At 45.5% G+C, this 16,904-nt stretch overlaps 1 protein-coding gene across 2 annotated transcripts; it reads left to right on the top strand.

Moving 5' to 3' along the window:
• The first annotated feature begins 3,084 nt into the window (after window positions 1–3,084).
• LOC111817848 (galectin-5-like) lies at window positions 3,085–14,271 on the top strand. 2 transcript variants are annotated; one of them, XM_023719989.1, is made up of 4 exons: window positions 3,085–3,201; window positions 11,391–11,479; window positions 11,587–11,749; window positions 13,656–14,271. In XM_023719989.1, the coding sequence occupies exons 1-4, from the start codon at window positions 3,169–3,171 to the stop codon at window positions 13,800–13,802; spliced, it is 432 nt and encodes a 143-aa protein (XP_023575757.1). In that variant the 5' UTR covers window positions 3,085–3,168; the 3' UTR covers window positions 13,803–14,271. The 2 variants fall into 2 exon arrangements, with proteins under 2 accessions (XP_023575757.1, XP_023575758.1); XM_023719990.1 differs by having other exon boundaries at window positions 13,662–14,271.
• Window positions 14,272–16,904: the final 2,633 nt, after the last annotated feature.

Below are 16,904 nucleotides of genomic sequence, written 5' to 3' on the forward strand. Positions count from 1 at the left end.
CATTTTTGCAAGCCTCTGAGTCTCTTTTCTTCCTTGCAATAAAGTCTGAGTCACTGCCACTTATCATCATATGAAAGAGCTAAAGGATTAGTTAGGGGAGGAGCCAAAGGTTGAATTTTAGCAAACACTGAAGGTGGATCTGAAACATCCAATTGCTTCACCAATTTTGATATCCTTTACAGGAGTAACCTCTTCATTCTGAGGAATAGAGGGAGGTTTAGGAAAGCAAATTTCAGAGCTGTTTGCTCTTTTCTGGGGACTCAATTCCTCAGAGTCAGACTTCAGGAATTCCAAAGCCAAGGAAATAAAATAACACAGTCCAAGTAAGAGTGTTGTAGACAGCTGAATTAGACAGAAATATTATAGGCAGTCAGACAGGGCCAGGCACTCAAGAAGAGAGCATGGAAGACAAGATACTTTACAAGTGTAAGAGGGATGGATACTCCTGCTGCGGGCCAGACCGAAAGACCAATGATCAAACAAATGCTGACCTCCCTAAAGATAAGCAGTCATGATTAATTATCACCTTGAAGAAGCCAGGAAGAATCACTAATCCAACCACTACTGACTGACTACTAGATAAACTTCTGTTCTATATTCATGCCTGCTTGCTATGTGACTGGCTTCCCCATTCAGTTCTGGATTTAATCAATTTTACATAAACAATGGTGCTTGTAATCTCAGGTTGACCGTAGATTTGTCCCCCCTCATGCCTACCTAAGTAAATTCCCATGTCTCCACCTTAGACCTGCCTCATCACATGGTCTTACTCTATAAAAGTCCCTGGAAGAGAAAGCCTCCCAGGGACAACCCACTTGAGTCTCCTTTCTGTCCCTCTCTCTGAAAAGTTTTCTTTCTCCAGTAAATATATTCTGCTCTTAACTTCCGTTTGTTCCTAAAATTCATTCTTTGGTTTTAGAGAACACAAACTTGTCCCAGGTACTTTTCAGGTTAGGAATTTCATTTTCCCTATAGCAAGAGGACATTACTCTGACTTTTCTTGCTGCTCTTACTTATTCTGAGTGTACTTTACCCACACGGTCCAGCCAACTCTCAATTTATTGTTGCAGGCAACAGAGTTAGATAGGAATATTATAGGTAGCCAGACAGGGCTAGACCCTCAAGGAGACAGTATAGAAGACAAGGTGTCTTTGTAGCTTGGAGAGACAGATAGCCCTGTTGTGGGCCAGACCTGATGACAAAAGAGTAAACAAATGCAGTCACATACCTCCTTAGGAGTGGGTCACAGGAATTGGTATTCTAAATAGGTATTAATCACCTGGATGCCAGAGGGAGTCACTGACCCAACCCTCTACAAGAAAAGCCCCTGTTCTATATTCATGCTTGCTTGCCAACCCACTTGGCTATGTGACTCACTTCCCCATTTGGTCCTGGATTTAGTCAATTTTACCTGAGCATTGTGTTGGAACCTTATTGGTTGAACATAGTTTTTTCCCACCTTGTGCCTACTTAAGCGAGTTCCTATGCTCTAACCTTAGACCTGCCTCACTACATGGTTTCGCCCTATAAAATTCCCTAGAAAAGGCAACTTCCCTGGGTAATCCGAGTGGGTCCCTATTCTGTCCCTCTCTTGGACAAGAGCTTTCTTTCCCCCAATAAATACATTCTGCTCTTAGCCACCATTGTTCCTAGAGTTAATTCTTTGTTTTTAGAGAACACGAACTTGTGGGGCCAGTGAGATAGCTCATCAGGCTAAAGTGCCTGCTTAGGTAAACTTAAGCAAGTGCAGGGACCCTGGTTCAATCTGGGGCACTACATGCCAAGGCAGCCCCTCGCCCAGGGTGGGCTGAATCAGCCACTAAGAAAGAAAGAAAGAAAGAGAGAGAGAGAGAGAGAGAGAGAGAGAAAGGAAGGAAAGAAGGAAGGAAGGAAGGAAGGAAGGAAGGAAGGAAGGAAGGAAGGAAGGAAGGAAGGAAGGAAGGAGAACATGAACTTGGCCCAAGTATCTTTCAGATTGGGAGTCTGATTCCCTTTTGCAATTATCACTGGTCGTCTTCTGTGCCTATACACTGGGGTGTCACATGTTGTATGAAATAAGTTGGAGCTAAAAGAAATGACAAGAAGACTGGAATAATATAGCCACAGAGGACTCATGAGCTTACTCTCACTCCAAGGGAGTCCTTGGCCACTGAAACCGCTCACACTTATTGAGGACTAACAACAGGCTAAGGAATGTGCGTAACTAACTTGGTGTGGCCAAACTTCCATTTACATAGCCTTCCCGCATTCACCAGACTCTTAGTTCACACAACACTAGTCCCTAATGTCTCAGGTAAAGGAAAAAGAAGAGACAGGGCACCTCCAGGAATTTGTTACCCTATCACCCAGTATGCCAGAATTACAAGTGCCAAGTGCCTCAGGCTCTGTTTTAGTTCCTTGCTTCCTCAGGCCAGAGGCTTCTGGCTCACATCACTGCACCTATGCCCTTTTATGATTGCCATCAATACTGGAAAGGAGCTGTGGAGACTCCTGTACCTCCCCATAAACCACACTTCTTGCACTGGTGTAATGGAGCACAGTGAGAGTCGGCAACTTGGGCTCTTTGGGGGCACAGAAACAGTGCTCTGCTCCTCCCTAGCTTGTGACGTGGCCTTCTCAGTTTCCTGTGGGCAGAGACCTGAATGACTTCAGGTGAGCTTATCGTCAAGGCTCCCCTTCCACCACCAGCCTATGCTACTCTTGCTCTGAGAGCCAATGATTTCCCTATTATAAGCTAAAGTCAATTAAAGAGAACTTTTTTTGATGTGACTTCCCATCTCCTTCTATGTCAATTGAACCTGTGTACACAACTTCTCCATCCTAACACCCATGGAATGAGGGAAAAACAGAAGGAAGGAAAAATGTATAGCCTGGAATTAGAAACTCCTGAGGTCCCCTTTCCCACAGAATGAAAATTGGTGAGCAGTGGGTAAAAACAGAGAAAGGTCACAGCACTGGGAATGCCCGTTTCCTTCACCCTGAGCCCCACCCACAGCCCTCACCCAGCACCTCGCTTTATCTCTCTCCAGATCCACTTCCTTTGCTCTTCGCTCCTCCCTTTCGAGCAGCTGTCAAGTTGTTTTGGTATCTCTTTTGTTGAACAGTCTGGCACCGCACAGGGATGCCTCAGTTGTGAAAGGCAGCAGGTGAGACAGAGGCCGTGAAAAGATGGGTAGCAGCACAAGCTACTTTTATCACCCGGTGAGTTGTGGGCTGGCCCAGCCTAAGCTGGCTGCACGGCCAGGAGAGAGCAGCTCTGCATCACTGAGGAAATGACTTGGTGGGAGGGGGTGCTGGTGGGGGAATGGCAAGGAAAGCCTGAGGAGGGTGGGAAGGCCAGAGGAGGTCATCTGGATGTGGTTTCTTTTCCATGTCCTTGTTCAAGGCAGCCTCTTGGACTCTAGGGATAGTAATCCAATTCAGTGGCCAATTTAGGCATTTGACACTGAATTGGTGACCTCACTCTGGGTGCTTGCTCTACCCTATTCATGGAAGACTATCTCTTCTTCAAATGTGATATTCTGTATAAAAAAGATATGAACAGGCATCTGGGGGACAACAACCCACATGCAAGGCATTCAATCCTCCTTCTCTGGAGAGGCCTCTGGGGGTTAGCCATTGTTTCTACATCTGTCTTATGGGCATCATAAGCTAGCCCACCTTCTGGAGTAGGGGAAATATCAGGTAATGTAGCCTATCTAGTGTGTTTGAAAGTGTGTGCTTTGGGAGTGTTGGGCATTATCAGCAGTCCTGGGGCAGTAGGCTTAATCTCTGTGGTATCTGTGTCCTGAAGGATGACTTGGAGCCTAGCAGTCAGAGATGCCCCTGGGTGTCTGCACATGGGCTGGCAGAGAAGTAAGGAAAGATTAGGATTGTGCCTGTGGTATGGAGCGCAAAGAGAAAACTTTCCTACATTTGTACCTGCCTGCCAGGGGCAATGATTAAACATTGTAGGGCTTATTGTTCCACTTTTGTATATGAATGATGTTTGAGGAGTACGCACTTGCCAAATGTCCCGTGATGGAAAGCTAAGGGAAGATGCCTGGATTTACCTTCAGAAGAGGGGGTGGCCACAGAGAGAGCAACACTGTGGGAAATATTGCTCGGTCATTGCCCACCAGGTCCTGGCACAGGTAGGGGATGAGCAGGGGGAGTCACAGGGCATCAGAGTGGGCTAGCAGGTAGGCCACAAGACTAGCTCACTCAAGTAGGAGACACTCTTGTGCCAACCAACCCTCCTGATATCTACCCCGGGGGTCCATGCCCCTCAGGAATACCATTGCTTCTGTGTGGGAGCTTCTTGGAGGTGGTGGGTCAGGCTGGACAGAGCTGCATGGGACTCTGTGGGACACAGGGTCCTACGGTGTCCCTGAGGGCACATTATGCCTTCTTTGGTTCCAGAGGAGATGAGAAAGCACATAAATGGAGAGAGTTAAATAGGCCTCAGGGCACTGAAAGAAAGAGGACAGTGCCACCCTCACAGTGTGGGCATTACCCATCCACCCAGCTGGCCTACCTCAGTGCCTGTTCACCTCTCATAGTTGCAAGCACCCATCCTCAAAATGCCACTGTAGGAGAAGTCACAAAACCACGGGAGGGCTGAGCAACTGAGCCCGCTGGCTGGTGTTGGGCATCTGGCTCCCTGTCCTAACCAGCCTCTTCCACAAACCAGGAAGGAAGCTGGATTGACAGCAAGGATGGCCTGGGGAGGCCATGCGGGGCCAGGAATAAGGGTGTGGTCTGTTTTATGATAAGGCAGCCTACATGAGGGTTAAAATCCTGAGTTCTGGGGTGCAGATCTAAGATCTCTCACTGAATGGCTGTGGGGTTCTGTGCACCTGAGATGTCTTTTTGTGCTGAGGTGGCCTCGTGTGTGAATGGATCAGTGACAATGAAAAAGGTTGTTAGGAGGAAAAAAAAATAGATAATATAGACACAAAAGGTGGGTCACCAGCAGGCTGAAGTTCCAATTGTCAGTGCCTGAACTAGGTGCCCTCCAGTGTCATGGGGACCCCAGAAATAGGATGCAGAAATTTGACTGTAAGTGTCAGCTCTGTTTTCTAGACATTCATGTAGAAGGAGGAAATAAAGGTGCCCTCAGGCAGGACTACCAGAAGGGAGCAAGTTTGGGCTCCTCTGAAGTGTTTATTTGTGTCAATTCAAACAGCTGCCTGATTAAGTCCACAACTTAGCCAGAGATTATTCACAAGCAAGAGAGGTGACATTAATATTTAAGCAAGTAGAAGGGGCCCCAAGATGCAGAAAGGTGAGGTGATTTCTCCAATACCAGAACTGCTGGCATAGGGATCTGGCCCAATGCCCTCTCTGGGGACAGAAAAAAACTCCATCTCTTTGTGTGAAGGGAGCCAAAGAGAATCCTCTTGTTTGGAGCCAAGTTCTTTCACTGGCCTTCACACTTCCAAATTCCACGGCAACCTTGGTCATCCAAGCATAAAACATCCAGAGGCTGTAGGGAGAGTTTTATCTGTTTCCTTTGCAGCTTCTTGAGGTTGGTGGTGTAGATCACAGTAAAAAGGTTGTGGGGTATTCTATGGCAAACACTACACAAAGTACAAATAAAAGATAAAGAGCCAGCATCTTCTTGCTTCTGTGGATATGTCCTCTCCATGGGCCTAGACTATGCCACTTCTCTCTTACAAAGGCCATTGTGATTACATGGGAATGAACTCAACCCCAATGTGACAACCTGGACCTACGTATGGCAACCTGGGGCCCATCTCTGAGACCCTTCACTTACTCATATCTGCAAAACTTTTGGGTATAGATCACATTCATAGGTTCCCCGTCCTGGGTTGGAGTGTGGATATTTCTGAACTTGGGGGCGAGGATAAGTATGTCATTCTGGCTTCAGTGCCTTCCTTAGTACTCCATAAAATTAGCAATAATGAATTGTCATTACTTGGTTTGTTAATTTAGTTTTGTACCAATAGTATCTTTTGATTAAAAAAATTCTTATTGTCTTATATTTTGAAAACTTAACCTTTTGGCAATGACATATGTAAGCATATCACAATAAAATGTGTTTAATAACATTTATTGGGGTGTCTCACACAAGGTTATTGACATCATTGGAGCTTCCAATTAATGAACAAAGGCTGGGATAATTTTTTTCCCAGGCAGTTTATCTTTTATTCAACAAAGAGGGAAATTACCAATGATTTTCCAAGCCCAAAGGATCCACATTTAGTTACATTACCAAATTGCTAATGACCTATATGAAAACCAATTTTGATATATAGACCAGTTGGCACCCCAGGTGGAAGCATGCCTTTTAAGTCTATAAGCCAAATTAAATTATGTACAAATGATCCAAAAATGAAACAGGAACAGAAAAAAGAGGGAAAAAATGTTGAGCTCAATGAAAAAGTTCGTTATAGATAGAACAAACAACATATTCACACAACCTGCTTACAGTGTCTGAGTGTACACGAAATCTTTTTTGCCAAATTCAATTATAAGCTTTTATAATTTTTTAAGTTCATAATTATAAAAAGAATAGCCAGATTTTTTTTGTAAGTCAACTAGCAGAAATCTCTTATAAGAATTTGAAAAAAAATTAAAAAGTAAAAAATAAAATAAAAAAATTTTATCTAACTTAGGCCCAGTCATGTTTGGTTCATGATAAATCTCAGGTAGAGAATCTGCCCAAGTAATAGGTCTCAATAATGGTGGATTAGAAACATAAGTCCAGTACTCCTGAAATAAGTACTACTGATAGCGGAGCCACTAAGGCAATCAGAAGGTTTTCAGGAATTCGTGGTAGACGGCCAGTCTGATTGACAGGTCTCCGGGGGCAGGCCTCATCAGATGGGCTCGTCCTCTGGAGCGGCTGGATAATTGAAATACCTTGGGTAAAGACTTACTATTTTGATGATAGTATGAATGAGACTATCTACCTGCATCAATTGGAGGAGTAAATGTGATTTTTGAATCAGCTTGCTGGCTCTCTTATGTTAGAAATCCAGGTAAATTAGAATGAGGCCTTAGGTGACCAATATAAAAGGGTGTTGTTTCTTTATAAATTGCCTTTTGTAGCCCGAGAAACAAATTGAATAGAGGCAAACATAAAGTCAACCATAGGATAGTGCTCTCAAGTCTCTGAAAAGATGGAACTGCATAGGATACATCATTAATTAGATTAATAGATTTAGAGTTAAATTGTGGTATGACAAATAAAATAGCAGTAATTGCAGACCTTGTGCAGAAAGTCTTGCAGTCTCTATTGCCTGTTGATAGCCCTTCACCAAACAATAGATTTGCCCTTTGATGAACCATCAAGAAAGGAGACTACTGCATCATAAATACATTCAAATTTATAATATTTAGAGCAATATGTGAATGCATGAGAAAAAATGAAAAGATACAATGACTGCAAAAATGATTATCAATTTGTCCTGTAAAATATGCAATTTCTACTTGCCCATGTACAGCTTCTTGTAGCTCAGCCAAATGTTGGTTTAAATCAATAGACAATATGATTGCAACAGGATTAATACCAAAGAGCTGTTTGGATCTTGTCCTTCCTATAGTGACAACCTTGGCAATTTGTGCTGAATATAATTGCAGAGTTTTGATGAACTGATTAGAAAGTTAAAGCTACTCAATAGGATAAATGTGCTCATTATAAAATCGTCCTATGAGACTTGTGGGAGAAAGAGGAGTATTTGAAATGTAAATCATAAGAGGATAATTTATATTTATTCTAAAAACTTGATGCTGTCATAACATTTTTTCAACCAAAATTAGCCCCTTTTAGCCTCAGGAGATAAACTACAAACAGAGAGAATAGTTGGATTTCCCTGTGAAGTGTTACATAAATGTTTTAATTGATTAAACAGCAATACCTAATTTTGACATTATCCAATTTATGTCTCCAAATAGTTTTCGAAATCATTTAGAGTTTTTAAATGATCTTGATGACTCTAGCTTTTGTGGCCTCTCTGCCCTGTTAGTCACTACCATTTCCAGGTAATAAAAAGAACTGGTAATTTTACCTTGTCTGAAGCAATGCAGAGGATATTAAATCTTTTTTTTTTCCTCTGCAACGAGTCATACAGTTGTTTTTTAATTGGAGCTGCCAGTAAAACACCATCAATATAATGAATTATGTACACAGGAGAATAGACTTGTCTGACTTCTGTAAGACCTGGGGCATAAAGGACTGGATCAAAGCTGGACTAGTTCACATTCCTTGAGGTAATATGACCCATCAATACAACTGCATTGGCTCTTTAAAATTTAAACCAGGTACACAAAAAGCAAAATGCAACCTAGCTACAGGAAAAAGAGGACTGTGAGAAAAGCAGTCTTTTAAACCAATCACACTGAGGCCAGTCTGTGGGCACTGCTCTTGGGCTTGGCAAACCTGCTTGAAGCACCTCCTAGGAAGGAAGCAAGGATTTGCAGCTCTTAGAGCTTGCAATGTCTTGCATTTGGCTGTTTTCTTTAGAGTCACAAAGACAGAAGTATTCCAAGGACTAACTGAGTTTTCTAAATGTCTTAGCTGGAATTGTTCCTCAAGTAGTCTATATAGTTAGATAAGTTTTTCCCTGTTAAGGGACCACTGATCTGCTCAAACAGGTTCCTCAGTTTTCCATTGTAAAGGCAGAGAGCTGTTTTGGATGAAGTAGCACTAATGGCCCATGTTAAAAATAACCCTGCTGATATCTAATACCAGGTTTGTGGTTCTTTGGTGAAGTCCTTACAGACTCTTTGATTCCCTGTAAGATCTTTCCTAGGCCCATCTTTTGGATATCCCATGTTAATCATTGTCTGTCTGTTAGGATTTGAATCTTCTTGGTTAATTTCAGAATCAGAAGTTGTTTGTTAAAGGTCAGAATCATTATTCAATATGAATTTCTACTTTTGTAACAAATCACTACCCCACAAATTGACCAGAATAGGTGGTACATATGGTAAAATGAAATGCTTTGCTGGTCTGTCCCCTCATAAAATTGGCCTTGAGGCACTTTGTAGTACCCGCTGAGGGGATCCCAGTCCTATTGAAGAGGTAGGGGCCCTTTGTGCTGACCACGTGGAGGATCCTTGTTCTAACGTGAGTATAGACACACCCTACCCATGTCTATTAGAGCTTCAAAGCATTTTTTTCATTGAACTTTATAAATAAAACAGGCCTCTTCTTACTCACTTTTTGTATAAAATAAATTTCCTTTTTGCAGTCTGGCTCTGAGGGTATTATTCCTGCAGGAAATGTCCATATTTAACAAAATAAGGTTTATCTATAGGTAACAAAATCAACTGCACCACATTTCTCCCTGTCCAAAAGCCCACAGATCTGTGATACATGCAAAAACTCATATCTCTTCTCAATAATCACCATCAATGATCCTCAGAGTTATTCCTTTTAAATTTAGATCAGGCTTTCACAGAACAAGACCAACTGTCCCTTCAGGTGGTGGACACAAAACTCCCGTGGGAATTGGGGTAGGTTTTTCTCCCCTGACCAACATGACTCTGCAAGCTGCAAGGAGCTCTAATCCTGCACTTTGGGCTGCTCTCCTGATGTGGGAATGTATATCTCTCTGGGGAGCCACCTTTGAGGTTGATGTTGAACTTGCTGGTGTGTTCACGCCGGATAAAGCTGAATGACAATCTCACTCACAAGTTGTGTTTTCACTGTTGTTTGGCTGGCCTGAGGAAAGCCCCTTATCTCATTTTTCAGCAAAGGTGTGCCATCCTTACGGCTTTTAAAATGGCAAAGTCTGGGCTAATGTCTCTGTCTTTGTCATCTCGCACAGCATCTAGGTACGGGTCCCAAGCCCTCCATGCAAAAGGAGTTACAGTTGCAGCACCTGTCCCCTTAGATCCAGAAAGAGCTCTACAATTTTTTCTAGTGTGCCCCAGTTTTTCACAGTTCAAACATTTTTTGTTACCCCCTCCTGCATTGTTAAAACCAGCCATAACCTGAGACATCACAGTTGGCGGATACGATTCAGTGCCAATAAACTGACAAGCTCCGATGTATGTCATTGGATCACTGGCTGAGTCTACAGGATTTAATACTTGCTTGCAGTCTGTCAGCATTTGTATATGTCTGTCAAGCGGAGGATTAGAATGTCCGCAGCTTACGTGTTTGAAACCTGTCTGTGAATAATTTTTTGTAATCTAGCCACAAGTTCAGTAAAGGGATCCTTAGGGCATTGAAACATGTCTAAAAATGACTGTGGGGGTCCCTCCCTCTGGAATAGCTGCCCATGAACTTTTTAGTGACTCTACCAATTGTAAATAAAGTTCATCAGGACGTCAGGGTGACCCGAAATCAATGCCTTTCGTCCTGTCCCAGAAAGTATCTCCTCATTTATTTCCAGATATGGGTTAGAACTCCTTCTGTTTCTCTATGCTTGCTCCAAAACAAGACATTTAAATTGCACATCAATGTGTAGAAATTGAACAGGAGTCAGGCAGATTTACACTAGATGCCTGATATCATCTGCTGTCCGTTGATATGTAATCAAAACATTCTCCTGCTGTACAGAACCTGAGCTGTAAAGGGGACTGCTTCCCATTATTAACACCTTTTAGAAAACATTTTAGCTTCAGAATTTCAAGATTCAAATGAGATACAAACTCCTCATTATGACTATGTTGCTGAATTCTAACTGAAGCAAGCAGGGGTGTCAGTGACTTCTCTTTTAGTGACTTTTTTCCTCTGAAATCTGTAAGTTTCTGGATAGAGCTGTATGGGATGTTCTTTTGAAAGTCTCCCATTTCTGTCTAAATTCCTGGGAGCTCTTTTGTTTCCTCTGTGTCTGAGTTAAAGGTTTTGACTGTAAGCCCTGTAACAGACTTAATACCAGAAGATCTAGGTTCCAAGGTGAAAACGTCTCAAGGGAAATGATTTTTCCTGTACTCTGGGCCATTGAAACATTTTTTTCAACTCTTTCTCAATCTTCAGTATCTACAGTGACTGTCTGAGGGAACCAGGCATTATATTTGGTTACCTCTTATAACATTTTGCCACATGAGCCCCTGAGGATTTAAGCAAAGCTTTATGTGTCTCTGCTTCTTGATTGAAAGTTTTTGGCTTATTTTACTCCCAGATAAAAATGTCTTGTTCAGAGCAGGAAGAGGGGCACCTATTCATCGAGGAATGCTTATCTTCCCTCCTTTCTCCAGCTTTCCCAGGTGAAGTTTTCATCTTCTGAAGGCTTTTTCTATCTCCCACAATGTCCTCCCTTGGTAGACTTAATCGTTCCGACTAAAAATTTCCAGTGCAATGACTAGATGTCCCTGTTCAGGCATAAGTTGTCCCACTATAATATACCTTAGTTACTTCAGACTGTAGTATTCCCCATTGTTGGGGCACCTCTGTGCTGTCAGCCACTTACCTGTCCCTTTCCTCCCAACAGCCTAATCCTTTCTTCGCCTCCATCCGAGGTGGGATGTACCAATACAAGGTGATCGTTGTATCAGGCAACATACTGCCCAATGGTGAGAGGTAAGATGAGGCCTCTAGGGCTCTCTGGCTCCTGGAAATAAAAGGGAAGTAATAGGGGCCATAACAGCTGGGGGACAGAGAGAGTCCATGTAATCTGCCTTCCCCAGTTTGGAAATCAACCTGCGTGCTGGGACTGACATCGCCTTTCACTTCAAAGCTCTATTCGATGAAAAATATGTGGTCCGAAACTCTCAGATCCGGGGCTCCTGGGGGCGAGAGGAGACAGACCCACCTGGCAGCATGCTCCTCATCCCAGGACAGAGCTTCACGGTAAGATGCTGCATCCTGGAACTCTGGGACCTTGCTGCATGCAAGTGGACAAGGGATGAGAAAGTCTTGGGGTACTTTGAGTAGGTTGGGGATCCACGCTTGTGATTTGATGATTGTCTCCCAAGGAAGAGAGATGTGTTGCAAATTATTATCATGCTATGACTATTGTCACCCAAGGAAAGAATTAATGTCTACTTTCCTTGCCAGAGGTCACATCCTATTTGTGCCTCATGGAACTCAACACTGAGGTGCCAGCCATGGATTTGTATATTCACTCCATAACTATTTGTCACCTTTTAATTGGGCTCCCTTTGTGCAGGAAATAACCATGTTCACAAATGCAACCAGGAAACAGAGAGAGCAGCCTACCATGGGACTGCAACCTAGTGTGGGAGGAGCTAGGAGACCAAGGTATGAGCTGATCAGCACGCCTCAGGAGAGGGACTCTGCAGTTAAGGTCCTGCTTTTGGGTGGGGGGCAATGTGCAGAGGAGGGAGGGGCCTGGACAAAGCTGCACTGCAAGGTGGACAGCGAGCGGGAGAGATGTGGGGTGTGGCCACAGGCCTGATCACTCTCCCTATGCTTTCAGGTCACACAGAACTTAGAAAAAAAAAAAGCAAACCTAAAACAAAAACATCCCAGTGCCATGGCACATGCATCCATAGTAGTAACAATACTATGTTGGGTCAAAGGATCTCAAATTGGAAGTTAGCCTGGGTAATTTAGTGACTTAGGGAGACTGTCTAAGGTAAGGAGAAAAAATTAAAAACAGGTGAAGGGATTGAGTAAAGGATCTGGGTTCATTCCATAGTACCACACCACAGGGAAGGAAGGATGACAGAAAGAAAGAAAGAAAGAAAGAAAGAAAGAAAGAAAGAAAGAAAGAAAGAAAGAAAGAAGAGAAAAAAAGAAAGAAGACATAGACAAAAACAAAGAAACAGTGAGAAAAAGGAAAGAAGAAAGGAAAAGGAGAGAAGAAAGGAAAGCTGGAAGGAGGGAAGGAAGGAAGGAGGGAAGGAGGGAAGGGGGGAAAGAGGGAAGGAGGGAAGGAAGGAAGGAAAGAAGGAAGGAAGGAAGGATAATTGAAGATTGGTCCATGATGCCTGGGTCTTGCCCCCACCTTGGAGACTGTCCCCTGGGGATCCGCTTAGGCAGAAGCTGTGTCCTGGAGGCCTGCACTCTGCACTCTGGGTGGGAAATGCCTGGTGGAGAGCTCTGGGGCTGGGAAGGGGGCTTGGATTTTACTACAGGGAGAAGCCACAGAGGAACAAGAGCAGGGACACTGCCTTTGATTGATGGATAGCTATGTGACCACAAGGAAGTGCCTTTCAGCCAAGGACAGTCACTGGGTCTTTGGGGTTCCATTTCCTCATTTACAAATGGGGCTAAGAATCTTGGGATCTCAGAGAGTTGTGGGAATGGCTGAGGTAGTCTCTGTGCACGCTGGGACAGTGCCTGCGTCCAAGTGTGATCAAAGTGTGACCACTGTATTTGTGCCCTGACTGCCTCCTGGACAAGGTCCTGGGCTGGAGAGGAACAGTCAGGGGGCTGCTGCTGCTGCAGAGTCAAGGCATGGGGACCCAGATGACACCATCCAGGACAGCTTGCCTGGTGGACTGAGGAAGCAGTTGGTCCACTGGAAGGTGTTGGGTGTGGGCAGGGAAGGCTTGGCAAAGGGGGTTGAATGCTGAGGTACCTGGCAGTTACAAGGGGGCGGAGATGCAAGCTGGGAACAATGAATGTGAGTTCTCAGGGAAGAGAGCATAGGATATTTAAGATGGAGCAGGTCCATCAGCACAGGTTAATTGCAGGTTTGGGGAGAGGAAGAAAGTGGGAAGGAGGGCTCCAGAGCCTGCGGGAGGCTGAGGACTTTCCATAGAGTTGAATGCAAGGCCTTTCTGCCCAGGTGCAGATCACATGCGAACCCACCTGCTACAGGGTGACAGTAAATGACCAACACCCGCTGACATATGAGCATCGCCTGACGGACTTTCCATCCATCGGTCACCTGGAAGTAACTGGCGATGTTATGCTTACTTATGTGCAGTGCTAGTTGGGCTCCAGAGCCCAGTGAAGGGCTGGAGACATAGCTGTCTGTGTCTCTTCCCTTCCTCTGCCCTTCCTCCACCTTCTGAGCCCTGCCATGCTAACAGGTGGTGCCCTGAGGATTTCCCACCCAGGGGAGCCTCCAGGTCCATTCCTCCTGGCAGCGAGGGAGGACTGATTCTTCTGTGCACCAGCCCAGGCCCATGCTGCATAACGTTCTCAAACACCCTCCTGTCCTCTGTGCAACCCAAGCTAGTCCCAAGCCACAGCTATGCAATGGAGGGCCCAGGTGCCCTCCACAGCCCCCATTCCTGGGACCTTCACCTTCTCTCCCTGACTTTACACACTGCTGCAATACTGTTCCCTCTCTGGAGGTTACTCTGGTAACATCCTGCTGGCGTCCACCCACTGAGCAGAACTTTCTCAGCACTGGGCACTTCCCCTTCCTGGCATTCATAAAATAAAGAAAAACAATGCTCTTATTGTTGGCACACGCTCGTGGGATGGCTATGTTAGCACTGTGTCTAGAGACATGTTGGGGTCTAGATTTGAGGGTCCCTGCCATTGGAATTGGGATGAAAACAGCACAGGTTCCCTTTGGGAAGGAGTGTCCTGTCACCACACTGACTCCCAGGGAGTCTCTCACAAAGCCCACAAGGTTGTTGGAGAAAGCTTGGGTGTTCACGCTGCTGGCCTGGACCTATAATGCCGGAATATTGGTAGCTAGGTGAACCTAGGAAATATCCTCATGATACTGAGAGGAGAAAAGACTGGACACAGTGTGTGGGAGTTGAGAGAGTCAGAAAGCCAGAAGACCTGTGCCAGAGTAGGAGGGGAGCCACTGGGGCACCTGACGTAAGGAGTCATGGGTGGTGCAAGAGTAAGTACCTTGGTAAGAGGATCTGCCAGCCACTGAGCAGCGTAACACTTGCCCAGGCAAGTGCCCATGTGATGCCAGTGCCCCTGCTAATTCCTTCATAGACTTGGTCCCTCAGGAACCAGCTTAGGGCTTGCAGTGTGGTCCTTGGGCAGCAGGAGCCCAGGAAACTGGTTAGGATGCACAGTCTGAGGCCCCACCCCAGATCTGCTAAATGAGAATTCGTACTTTAGTCAGATCCTGGGAGCTTTCCTCTGTGTGTGTGTGTGTGTGTGGTGTGTGTGTGTGTGTGTGTGTGTGTGTGTGTGTGTGTGTGTGTGTGTGTGTGTTTGCAGGAGAGCAGCCCAGGTCTAGGTGGCCAGGGTGGTCATGGCCACACTATTCAAACTCTTTTCTCCTGGTGTGGAGTCAAACCTGTCCTGAGTTGTAGAACCCTTTCTGTGTCTCCCCATTAGAGTAGCTGCTGCCCCAAGCAGCACAGATAGGATAGAAGCCAAGGAAAGAGCCTGGGAGGTGGGGACAAACCTGGAGCCAGGCCAGGCTGTGCCAGACAACTGCTGGCACCCTCCCAAGTCCCTTCCTCAGCTCTGAGCCGAAGTTAGAGCTGCATCTCACATTCAGCCCTCCTTGCCGGCTGCATGCCCAGAAAAGCCCCAGTCTCTCAGGTAGGTTTTGCCCCCAGGGTCTCACTCTGACACTTAGTGCAGTCTACACGGTGCTGGGCAGTGCAGGCAGCCACGGCCTCCAGCCCACCACAATCAAGGGAAACCACAGAGTCCTGAGCATCATGCTTGGCAGACCAGTGCATTTGTCGCATGTTCAGTTTGATTGTATTTGCAGCCCATGATGGGTTCAGGCTGTAACCCTGAGGGTGCGAGGTCTCCCACTGTATGTTGATTTTGGAAAGGGAAAAGGTAGGTCCCCTCTGCTGTTCCCTGAGGCTGCCTGGCATAGGAGGGGACTGGAAAGAGTGCCTCAGTGACAGCACAGACTCTAAAGTTTCTTACTGCTTGTTATGGTTTGTCTAGTTGTCCCCCCAAAGCCTCATGCAGTCATTGGTGCATCTTCTAATGTTCGTGATTAATTCATGATCCAGTTCCGGGATTATGAGTGTGAGTGCTGCCCCTGCCCTGGGAGGGGGGCAATCTGCAATACAGTGTAAGAGGGGAGAGGCTTGCTAGCTGCCACAGCTGCTGCTCCTCCCTGTGCTGTTTTCCGCCACCATGAATGGCCGCACTCCGCCATGCGCCATGCTGCCCTGGAGCCAGCCGAGGATGGACTGGAACTTCCATTAACCATGAGCTAAATAAACCTTTCCTTTCTTAATTTTGGGTGTCAAGTATTTTGTCCTAGAAACAAGAGAAAAGTAGCCGAGACACTGCTCTACACAGAAAGTCATGATGCCAACAAGAAACTGCCCCAATTTTATTTTGAGATCAGTTGTTCAAAGTGAATATTACTGTTACATGCTGTGCACCGGACCCTGTTCAGAGTGATGTAAATCTGTTTACTGCTCTGCCAAGGTGGTGGTGTTATTACACTTTTCTATAGGAGCAGAGAAACTGAGGCATGAAGTGATATCCTTTGTTCAAGACCCCACAGCTACAACACTGCCTTTAATATGGGCAGCCATGGGCCCGGATAAAACTCAAGGCCTCAGGCAGGAGTTGTGGCTCAGAGGCACAGCCCTGGCCTAGCATGCACAAGGCCCTGGGGTCAAACTCAGCACTGCAAACAAAATAAAATCCTAAATCCCAGGGCTATAACACTGCAGGCACTGGAGGAATGGACAGCAAGAGGCTGACAGGACCCAAACATCAGCCACTCATGATGTGGCCAGTGGGAGTTGCAGGGGTCGTTAAAGAGAAAGAGTCCATAAGGACTCAGGACCCAGCAAATACACAGAGCCTAATGTGTGCCATCCTGGGATCTGACTCTGCACTGGAGCAACAGCAGCCCAGTTCCCCAAGAAGGGAGCTGTTCCTGGACTCTGGGCGGTGACTTCCTTCTCTGCCGCCCACTGTTCTTGGGTCATCAAGGATCACAGCTCTTGCTTGACCTGTGATGCTGTAGTTTCCAGTGTGGATGTCAAGTTCCACCTCCACCCACTTTCAGAATGGTTTTCAATGTCTTCTCATTTCATTGGCTTCTGGCTGGAGGTGGAGCTGCTGCAGAAGTATCCTGCAGGCTGATCACCTGTTCATCACTGAAGACCAGGGAGTATCTGCTGCC

This window comes from Octodon degus, unplaced genomic scaffold (genome assembly GCF_000260255.1).
Source record: "Octodon degus isolate 3935 unplaced genomic scaffold, OctDeg1.0 scaffold00072, whole genome shotgun sequence".
Lineage (NCBI taxonomy): Eukaryota > Metazoa > Chordata > Mammalia > Rodentia > Octodontidae > Octodon > Octodon degus.